The sequence below is a fragment of the Haplochromis burtoni genome, unplaced genomic scaffold (assembly GCF_018398535.1).
Source record: "Haplochromis burtoni strain Fernald_Lab_line unplaced genomic scaffold, NCSU_Asbu1 Contig_11, whole genome shotgun sequence".
Lineage (NCBI taxonomy): Eukaryota > Metazoa > Chordata > Actinopteri > Cichliformes > Cichlidae > Haplochromis > Haplochromis burtoni.
In genome coordinates this window covers 445,780-457,483 of record NW_024582372.1, presented here as the reverse complement: position 1 = coordinate 457,483, position 11,704 = coordinate 445,780, and the positions used below count along the sequence as shown (strand labels likewise).

At 40.1% G+C, this 11,704-nt stretch overlaps 1 protein-coding gene across 4 annotated transcripts in view; it reads right to left on the bottom strand.

Moving 5' to 3' along the window:
• furina (furin (paired basic amino acid cleaving enzyme) a) overlaps positions 1-11,704 on the bottom strand; it is an 80,406-nt gene that overhangs the window by 17,287 nt on the left and 51,415 nt on the right. For all 4 annotated transcript variants that reach the window (XM_005915199.3, XM_005915202.3, XM_005915201.3 and 1 more), the window contains exons 4-7: positions 10,711-10,806; positions 8,668-8,796; positions 8,385-8,461; positions 1,393-1,481 (exon numbers count right to left, since the gene is read on the bottom strand). In XM_005915199.3, coding sequence (XP_005915261.1) covers positions 1,393-1,481; positions 8,385-8,461; positions 8,668-8,796; positions 10,711-10,806 — 391 coding nt within the window. The remainder of the gene's footprint in view (positions 1-1,392; positions 1,482-8,384; positions 8,462-8,667; positions 8,797-10,710; positions 10,807-11,704) is intronic.

The following is an 11,704-nucleotide window of genomic DNA, read 5'->3' as shown; positions in this document are numbered from 1 at the left end:
ACACACAAGAGAACAAGATGATCACAGGCATTAGCACCGAGACTAGGGTTTTCATTATTAGGAAACTCGTTAATAGGGTAATTAAACGATCAAACAAACATCTAAAATGGTTTAAAATAATAAAAATATGACTTTTTAAGTGATGGAAATATTTATCTTGTGATAAAAGTGAGAAAAGAATCTTTGAGAAGCTGCAACCAGGAAATTGGTTTGTTTTATTTCATAAAAAGAAATAAGAGAAATACTTTAAGAAATACTTTAAGAAAATTGTTTTCTATCAACCGATTTGTTTTGGGTCAATCTGCCACATAAATTTTGCCTTGTAGATGAAAATGGAAAATATATCTGTAAAACAAAGAACAACGAGGCAAACCAGAAACAATGAAGTACAAATATGCATTTGGGATTTATTTCATTGGACTTGCTTTCTTAAATTAAAAAAGACAACGAGTGAAGATGAAAGCCAGCAACAGCCTGCATGTGCAGAGTGATGGACACAGACACGAGGTGATGGCATTTCTTTGGCTAGAGTGACACAGTCAATTTGTGGTTGCATCACTTGAAAGCAGCAGGAGCTGAAATTACAGCAGGGTGCCAACGAGACCCTGCCAAACGTGTAGAACAGCAATCTGACTTCTGGCTGTCTGGGACTTGGCTTAAAAAAACAGAAGACAAAAAACCTAAAGCAGGATTTGCCTTTGACCAACTAAAGATTGCAGATTCACATTTATGCTGAATTAGTTAAAACCTTGAGGAGTCCCTTCATTTTTTCTGAGACACCATCAGCACAACAAGGTGCCTGTAAATATTCAGAGTTTGCAATTTATTGCGCTGATGCCTGTCAGCAAAATTACACCACAAAAAGCTTAATTTCAAGCATCTATGTGGAGAGCTGGACTAATGGGCCAATAAAAATCTTAAAAATGTAAGGCAGGGCACTGACCTTGGCTAAGGACTGTCACAAAATGTTAAAGAGATAATTTAACTAATAATTTTATGGGTTCGGGGATTGAACAGTTTGCCTGAAGAGAACACCTGAAGTATAAAAGCCATTTTTATTTATGTGTAGCGTGTATACAAACTGTTATGGCTAATGGAGATTCAATAAAAGCTATATGATTGTGTCATTTCAGTGCATTTCAGCACTGCTACTCCATGCAAAACCATTACACTTACAACACACTGGCAATCCACATAACAACTGTGGTGATGTTCAAAGAGATTCAGTGGCATGCTGTGCCTGGGAAATGGGCTGAAAATAACACAGGCACAGCAGAACAAGTATTTCACCTCATTCTGGCAGTCAGAGGAAAAAAAAGGAAGAAAAAAATAAGACCTGAGATGAAACTGAGTTTTGCCTCTGTGAGATTGAATCAATCATCCACACCATACCTCCGATCTTTGCGTTGTAAGCCACACCAACGCCACAGATCCCATTGCTGGCAACTGCCGCCACTTCTCCTGCGCATCGGGTCCCATGCCTTAAAAGAAAGAATGAGAACGTCAGACAAACTGCTTATCCTAATGTTACTTGCCTAATGACAGCATTTTGCTGTATATATAAACACACACACGGCAGGTTGTGCACTTGTCTAACAAAAAGTTACTTGTGAAATACTCAACTTCATCTTTCATTGTGGTTAAGCTGCAGACCGAGACAAAACACACCCACACTCTTTGGCCTTGATTGTTTAAACAATCTGAATTCAACCATTAAAGAAAAAAATGTTTATGACTGAAAACCACTGTGCATTACCATGTCCTTGTAGAAAAAGTAAACCTTAGGAAGCCTAAAGCCTGAAACGGTCAAGTGAAAGAAAAAAATAAATGGCCATATAACACTAGTGGCAAGAAACTGAGAATCACATCTGCTGTTATCAAAACGCCTATTTCATCAAGTTTGAACTTCTCTAGCAAGATAAAGCTGCAGGCAGATACAAAAAGCAGATACAGAAGGGCTTGGGAACATATTCCAGTCAAGTGCATTCCCATCGCCTGCCAGATGGACATGCACTCTTAATGCCCTCTAAACCATGGCGCAATCCCCATTGGATTGCAGCCATTCCTAGACAGGAATGCTGGATCCATCAGGAAACAACAGATACAGTGGACCTTCACTACTGAAGGAACTATCTAGGCCAGCAGGCTTTCATTGAGGCACTCTGGGTAACCTGCCAAACCACAAACCAAATAATCAAAACACCCTATCAGCAGTGAACAGCCTTCCCTGATAAAATGGGCTGCATCTGATGTCAGAACATGGTCTGAGGGTAGACTAGGGCTGTTCGATATAATGATATATATCGGATGACAATATAAAAACGACTATGGTTTCATTTTACGCTATCATTTGTTTCGTGGTGTCGCAAAATAAACTGTTTACGGCAATATTTTTTCATCGTTTTGATGGTCACTGTAGTGGCTATATTAATTTCTTAAAGTTCTCTCTTCCTCATATTTAATATAACCACACTACAGACAGACAAGCGCCTGTTTCTATGGGTAACACCGTCGCATGTCCGCTTGTTTATTTTCCACATAAACCTTTCACAATAAAGCTCAAGTTCCTGTTGAGAATTTTCAAAATAAACTGAATCACGTGAAAAAGTGTGCAGAGTATTGACGGATGAGAAGCAAAAAAAGAGTTGTCAAGTGCTAAAAAATAAACCTTCGACTCAAACGTTAGAACAGGCTTTCCCCGCAGCACGCTGTGTAATAAATACTCACAAAGAAAACGGCGGCCTTTACAACCTAGGTCTAAAAAAAAAAAGTATAGTTTCATGCATCAATTAAAACACTGGACTCCAGGTACATGACACACAGCTGGAAACACTTCACCTACCCGAGATTCACAGAATTTACAGAAAATATTAAATTTTTTGTGATTTATATCGTTATCAGGACGATAGACGTTTTATATCGGGATACGAGATTTTGGTCATATCGCACAGCCCTAGGGTAGACGGCTACTCAAGTCATAAGTAGTTCTAAATGAGCATTAAATAGATAAGAGGGCAAAGGTTAATGTCAATGCAAGAGGCAACAAAAGTGCCACGTCTCTTAAAGGCCTCTGTTACCACTGAGCTGGTAGCAGAGGCCCAGTTGGATAATAAAAAACATCTTTACAGACACCAAGTTAAACACTCACACACGCATGCACACGTCATCTGGATTTTCCAGTGAACTTTATCACAGCAATCCCAGCAGTGTGCGTTTGTTGACTTTGGAGTCTTAGATCCTACAGCATCCGTGTTTTTGATGAGAAAGCTGATGATAAAGAACAGCTCAGGTGTCCGCGATGGGATCCCAGGCATGCACAGGCCTATCCCTCCTGAAGTGTTCCTCTAATACATGCATTAAAGTCAATTACATGCTAGGCTGTTCATGGGATACAAATGATTCACAGAGAGAGCCCTGGGCTTCTGAACCTGATTATACAAGAATGACTTGCGTAATCAGGGTTTTGGGAATCATTTTCCTGTAAGAAATGAAATGGATACACAAAGATATCTCTTTGCTCCTCCTACTCGTTGCTAAGGTCAGTAGAAAAGGGGGGGGAGAGAAAGAGAGAAGGGTGCATCTTTGGGCCAAATTCTAGCAAATTCTGATTGGGCTAAGAAGCTTACTCCCTTACTCAAATGAAATTTTACTACCGTATCAGCTTTTTAGGTTGTGAGGGCAACACATCCACAAAACCTCCTCTCTCTGCAGAGACAGTACAGTGTTCTAAAACTGGTGCAGCGTCCGTTCACATTGTCCCCGTTTAGAGGGGGACCAGTGCACTTTGCAGCACAACTGAGTTATTGCAGTCATTTATCATGGGGGGGGGAAATGGGATATGTCAGCAAATACACAGCTGATTTGGGTTTTCAACATTTACCTGCAATGATCCAACAGCATTAGTCTTTGACTGCGATCCAGAAATGACATTATTTAGATTGATTTTATATGCACAGGCTTTAATACTTGCCCTGCATGTGTGCTGCTATAGTAAACAACAAGCAGCCAGAGTGTTTATAAGAAGTACAGCGTGCAAAAACTCACGCATAAATACTGTGTGAGTTTTGAAAGGAGGACAGCTATAAGTTCATACGTGTCTCTCACTGCATGCAAGCTCAAACACAAGTGAAGCGAGCTTTAGCTGCAGAGCTTGTGCCTATCGAGCGGACCACAATAGTTAATCGGTCCCAAACTCCACTTTCACTAGCTGCTTGCTGTTAAATAACCACTGTGGTGATAAAACAGATGGTGGGACAGCTGATAGTTACTAAAGATAGCATTCCTCAACAACTTCACATCAGGTGGTAATAAGTTTGTCTCAATGACTGTTCGCAGTTTAGACTGAGCCCTATTCAATGAGCTGTTGTGATCACGCTGCTAACACTCCCTATCGACAGTGGCCTACTGAGGATGTCGTGATCAAAAGTTTTTCTTGTGAAAGAATAACAGAAATCAACTTTTAGCCCAAAATAAGACTTCACTTCCTTGGGTGTGAAGCAGATTGGATGAATGGTGGTGAGGAGAGGGGAAAAAGGGAAAAAGGAATAAGAGGGAAGCCTTTATAATAATATCAAATAGAACCCCGGTGAAAGATTTTAATAGTTTATTGCCCAAAATCTCCAAATGCAGATTGATTCCATATCTAATTAGAAACTATGACTCTGAGTTCATCTGTCAACAGCATAATCATTCACAAAGATTAGCCTCGGGGAGCTTCCAGTCCTAATAATGAGAGCGAGACGTGATTGGAGGAATGAATGCTGGCTCACTGACTGTCCTCATTTCTACTGTTTCGAGTTCCTGAGAAGACATCACATTAAAGCAAACCTGGACTGAACCTCGTGCTCAGGGTTCCGGCAGGAGGCTAAAGAGCTGACAGCACAGTGCTGGAGATCTTCACATGAAGTACTCCAGAGAAACCACTCAGACATTGTCAGCAGGAACAAAGAGCTGACTGACAAGACAAGGGTAGAAGTGTTCAATCAGTTGTTAACAAGTCCCAGAGATTAATTATCACGGCTGTAATATCGTCCTGATAAATTCCCTGACACTGAAAGGCTCCCAGATAATATGAAACAGTCTTCTAAACTCTCAGTTGCACACACTTCTTAAACTGATCATGCTACATTTACACAGGACAAAACTTGTTTGCCTTGTTTCTGTGTCCTTCCTCCGAAATACATTTCCCATTCTGTTAGATGTAGTTTGGCAAGTGCGTCAGAAAGCCCTTATTATATGGAATACAGTACAAAGAAAACAGAAATAAAAGCACCGTTATCCATCATCATGTGGACAATTAAATCTGATTTCTGTATACATTAATGTCATTAAATGCCTCCCACTTTACCAACTTTACTTTTTGACTGGTGGGTTTATAGCTATGCTGCTTAAATTAGCAATTACAATCATTAGCAGTTACAGTATGAAAACGTTCTCATAAATAAATAAATAAATAAATAAATAAATAAATAAATAAATAAATAAAGACCTTTAATTATCATTCTCTGCTGAGCTGCCATAAAATCTCCCTTTTCCTGGAAATAAATTAAAAAAATAAATAAAAATAAAAAAAACACTCTCCATAGAAACGCTGAAACACCTTTTGTATGTGATACACTGCTCAATAACTGGATTCTTTGTTTCTAACAAAAAATGATGGTGAACAAAGAGCAGTTTCATCAAAGCTCTGTTCCGATTACAGCAGGAACAAGCCCTATGGCAGACTCGAGGCACAAGGACTGACTTGGGTTACAGAAACTACAGCTGGCTGCAGGCCCAAGGCCAACACACGATCAGTATTCAGACCCACAGCTGGCAGAACAATCAGCTTTGTCTAAAACCTAAACTGCTTCACTCAGACATGATATTGTCGTCCTCAAACTCGAGGAATACTTGCTGGCTGGTCTCTGAACAACCACCTTCTCTGTTCATTCTTTAGTCTATTGATGGTTTACCAGTTAACAAACAATCAGACCCACAGGTCAAAGTGTCTGCTTATGTTTGCAGAGGAAAGTGAAGTAAGGAATGTGAGGTAAATTGTCCTGAGAGATCAACGTAAGGTCTGGAAAAGTATTCACAAGGTTACTGTTAGCAGACGTTTTATCCATTGCTGTGCAGTGAATTCTTTTGAGGTCACATGTTTAGTCAGTCCTGTGTACGGATACAGATGGGCTATTAACAAAGCATTCATATCAACTTGTGTCATACATGAAGCACACTTTCACCCAACAAAAAGCCTAAATTCAGTTTAGTTAAGCTTGAGTCATAAACAGTAAGATAGTAGCAGCAAGATTTGTGGTGGAGATTCTGTGAAAGGCTCGTAGCTGCTGAGAATTTAAGGATCTCTCAGCTAGTTGGTCACACACTACTGAAAACCAATGTGTCAGTTAGTTATTGGCTTTTGCTCTCAGTCACTCTCCCCGTGGCTACTGTACATGTCTGCTCCAGTTTGTAGCAGCTACCTAAGGCAAGGCAGTGCTGTTGCAGTGCTTTTTATTCAAAAACACACCAGTCTGGGATCGAGTGCCAACTGGACACCCTGTGTCCCCTATCACAATTTTCTTCCATATGAATTATATATAAAGTTCAAGGAAATTCCCTGCTGCATGTTTATTAAGTTAATGAATAATTCTGCTAAATTACTGAGATTCCAACTATTGAGCAAAATAATCATGACTATGGTTTTTGTGCTACAGCAGCACTAAAAGCTCACAGGCTCAAATTTATTTATTTTTTTAAGTATCCCTGTAGACTGTCAGTTTAACATTAATCAAGAAATGCAGATTTGGAAACCGTTCTGATAGAACTGAGAGAAACCTTGGAAAAAGAAACCTCTAGATCACATGGTGTTTTAGATAAACATGACGGTGAATGGTCCTTATTGCTGCTTGTATGCTGCGAGAGAAAGACTGCCTTATGTAGGTGAACAGAGTTGAGCTTTCTGCAGGGAACAGACACTTACAGTTTAACACAACGTTACGCAGTTTCATGCCTGCCCACAGGCTGTTTACACATGCATCTGCACCAACCTCACAGTAGAGCAAGGATAACAGGCAAACACACATCGTGCAGACACAGACACACACAGACACACTCAATTGTTCCAGCAATAAGACAGACACAGGGAGCTCGGTGGCAGGAGATAAGGGCCGAGGTGAGCGAGGGTTGGAAAGAGGTGCAACCAAAAATGAAGTAAACATCAATAGTAAGTGTCTTAGCTGGGCTCTGGGCCACTACGAGCAGCTAGAAGAGCTTAAGCGTGCCTTGGCATAGATTTTGGATATATGGAGCCGCACCAGAGGGATGTTTTTCCACATTCTTTCACAAGAAAATCTTGATGTCGCTGTTAAAAACACATAACTGAGCTAAATCAGAAAGCATGGCACATACTGTTTGCATTGTCTCACCGTTCCAAGCGTTTGCTGATAACTGTTTGTGCTTCTGCTTTAAATTATGGTGAACTATGTTTCATTTGAAAGCAATTAACTACTACAATCAGCCCCAAACCCCTGTATGTTCGACAAAGCCTTTAAGGTGCTGATTCAGCATTAGCATAGTTTCAATATGTTTGGGCCATGCTGCCACTCTGATTGTATCCCTCTGGCCTCCATACTGATGGTGCCTGCTCCAGGGCCCTGTTGCGTTTTCATCCATGCCCAAGTATAATCTTCTCACCAGTAATCATGGTGAGCCTCAAGTTAAAAAAGCCTCTCAGGCCAGTGGCCCACAAGCAGCAGATTACAGCAAATCAGAAATTAAACCCAGAAAGAAGGCAGGCACTGAGAATGAAGAGAAGCAAGCAGAGACCCTCCAGAGCTAAGAGCTTTGCTGTTTCATTAATGCTGATGAACTTAATTCAATCAATTCTCTGCAAGACGTCACTGTGATGGTAAACAACTCCTAATGCCATCTGCAGATGCCACTGCAAGAAAGTAGTTTTCTTCGCACACTACCTTAATCCTTCTGCAGATTTATCTGGGCTAAAGAAACGCTCGACTTTTAAAGGCCAAATCAATTCAGAGACTTATGTTGTGGATATGACAGGAGTAAGGTTTACTTTAGAAGGCAGCGGCACATTTTCGGAAATATCAAATATCATAAATACCAAAAAGGGAGAGAGAGGGGAAAAATAAAGAAGCTGTTTGATAAAACAAAACCTACAGCCTTTTACATTTAATTGTATCTGCCCTCAGAATTTATGCCTCCAGGCTTAGCAGAGGATGGGAAACAGCTGCAGACTTATCTAGATTTCAGTTGTGAGCTATTACACAGGGAGGTGGACAAATTAATAAACAAGTTCAGTTTTATCTTGACAAAGAAGAACAAGAGGGTGGTTTCAGGGAAGGCCAAGAGTAAATTAAGTTCTTATCTGAGTAGAGTTTTACCTGTTGTCATTAAGCTGTGTGTATCGAGGCTGGGGATCTGGATCACCATCGTTCACATCGTAGCTGGCATCCGGGTCCTTAGAAAGGACAGATTGTTTACTGACATTTTTATGAACTTAAAAAGCATGTAAGTGTTAGAAACGTTACTACAGAAAAATAAAAGCAGGGCACCACTGCAGAATTAATTTGAAAATCCTTAGAATAGCCCTCTATTGTAATTGTACAAGTAGAATGGGGGGAAAAAAAAAACCTTAGCAGGTGCTACTCAGGAAGTGCTACTCACATAGTTCTGCATCAGGTCAGGATGGTTCTTCTCGATTCCATCATCCAAGATTGACACCACCACACCTTTACCTGTGTAGCCCAACTGCCATGCAACTTTAGCATTCAAGTCATGGCGGTTGCTGTTGTACTGAGGGGCAGAGAGCAATGAAATACACAGAATTTAGCCATGAGAAAAATATCAGTGGGATGACAATCAGTTTTAACCAAATGTGAAAAGGACACCTTTAATAAAAACAAATTAATAAAATAAGAGCAATTTAACATGTTTAGGTGAAGGCTGAGCTTTTTGCAAAGTTGTTTTTTTTTGTTTTTGTTTTTTAAACCATGTTTTATTAATACCTGGTAAGCCAGAGATATAGTGAAGTGGAAAATAGCAATGATCATTCAGTATGCTTTTTGATGGGCTTTCAACATTCAGCTTGACCTTTGGTCAAAAGCCACGTCTTGCTTTCAACTACTTCAAAGCCCTTTTTATTTTTAAAGTGCATCATTAAAATATAATGTGTCTAGTGTAGCGTTTACTGTATTTTCCTCTTAAATTTCAAGCCCTTGTGAGTGCAGTATACCAGACAGAATTATTTTTATTCCTCAAGCTTGTACTGCCATTGACACCTTTAAACCATCGACAGGAAAATAAATTAAAACGTAAACGCTGCGATCTGCAATGCTGATTCAGACTGGAAAGGTCTTTTGTGGCTGACACACTTGCTGAATAATAAATCTGAGAGGCATGCCCAAGGTTTCACTTTGGATATTGTTCACCAAATCTTTCCCATCTCTCTTAATTTTAGAATATTTCGAGCAAATGTAGAGCTGAGCATGAGATCTGCCCATGATTTATCAATTGTACAAAAATGAGTCTAATCGGACTTTTTTCCCTCCTTGATAAATATAAGCATTATTAAATATTCATTGTAACAGCAGATGCTGGAAACCCTGCCAACAGACCCACCCACACCCTCCTGTGGTCAGTCTGGTTCAGTTTTAATGAGAATCAGACTTATTTAGTGCATTGAGAGAAGAGCAGCACATTACTGATGCTCACGACCTCTTTGGACAATTGAGTATCTCCAATATTATTCAAATCCACCCAATGCATTTTGCATAATGACAACCATTTACTTATTTTCTTCATTTTATTTCTGCAAGGCTGAAACAGACAGAAGTATAATCCTCTTCTGTGCTCTCCAGTGGATTAGCTGGACAAAAGGAATGATTAGAATCATTAGCTGCAGCCCTCGAAAGACACTAAAAGCACTCCCCCAACTTTCACATAAAACATATCTACATGTATCACAGACAGGTTTTTACTAAACAGTTCAACTCTTAAATGCTGTGAACTTGGCACATTTACTTATCAAAGTGCCACTAAATGTTCAAGCACAGTGGAGAACAGAGTGCGTTAAAGCGAAGACATTTTGAACAAGTGGTGAAACAAGCGTGCTTTGCATCACCATGAATAATCTTCTGCCTCAAGCAACCTCACAGTAATTGCAGGAAGAGTGAGGCTGAACAGAAAATCTCCAGAGTTGTTACTGCTGCTTTTAACAGGCCAGTGTATCAGTGGCATTCTTCAAGTCGAATGTGAAAATCAATCGACTGAAAACAAGCGCACTTCGAGATGAATCACCCCTCTCTCACTCCGCTTTTTGCTCTTTGTTGCTGTGCCGTTTATGGACCAAAGTAAACCATCAATTTCAAGAAACATGTCATTCAGAGCTGAGGGGAGCTCGGTGTACGAAAGTATGCTATTGTTAAAGCTGAGTCCTTTAGGTAAAGTCACACTAGAGTGTCTTGTTCTACAAACAAGCCAGACAAACAGCACCCTCCCCGAAAACACACACAAAAAGTATATTGGATTCATACAGGTTTATTTTCAGACCCTGAGGAAATATCACAGCTCTAAATGTAATTACCTATATTGACTTTAGACAGATAAAAAGCTCTACTAGGCTGCAGCACAGAATTCTTATTTATTATTTTTCAAAGACAGACAGAAAAAGAAAAAGGAAAAAACCCATGGCCTCTTGTTTATACTTACCAGGTACCACTGGTCTCTGAACTTGGGATCTAAAGGCTCTTCAAAAACATCCCTCTTTTTCCTCTGTTTTACCACCTGTTGCTCTGCCCAGGTCACCTAAACAGAGAAAGGACACATTAGGAGTTTAACAATGGTGATTCTTAAAAAATAAAATAAAAAACATTTTAACCACACTCAGAAAATAGTACAAGAAATTTAAATGAACTGGCCACGAGTGTCACCATGTCACATAAATTAATAGCGAGTCCTCAGCAGGACAACAGCAGAAATGGTGAGATTAGAGGCACAGGAGCACTATGGACTCCTCACTAATGAGACTCACTGAATTCCAGAGCAGCTCAGGACTAATTAAAAATTTCTGTCTCACTTTGCTTGTGGGTGCACCTAGACAAGTATGCAAACCAACAACTGACAAACTGAGGCAGATTGAGCCAACGCCAAACAGAACAGTAACCAAGTCTGCACTGGGTTTTCAAAACATGGGAGCTCTATCAGGAATTGTTGACAGAAGCAGAATACAGTGAATATAAGCCCGCCTTTTTACACCCTCTGCAGAATTGTTCTTGCTGTACTGCAAAACGGCTGGTTACACGGGAACAGGAGAGGGGGAAAAATGTGTCAGAGGAGGAAGACAGAGAAGTGCCTGCTGCAAGGACGAGCACCTGATTTGAAGGACGACTAAATCGCAGCACACCCCTCTCCCCGCCTCTACAGATCACTAGAGACACAAGGCTGAGAGAAGCAAGAAGTAAATGAAGGTCACTTCCACAGCTACACTGAAGCAATGCCAGTTCAAAAAGTGACAAAAGGGAGGTATTTCACTTAAGGTATGTACGTGAGGTCAATCTATTCAAGCGGAAATGTTAACCATCCAGATTCATCCGGGGTCAATGGGGGTGAAGTGTTACTGTGGCAGTTTACACCAGACTGAAAATAAGCACGCATATTTATTACCAAAAAAAAAAAAAAAAAAAAAAAAAAAAAGTGTTACCAT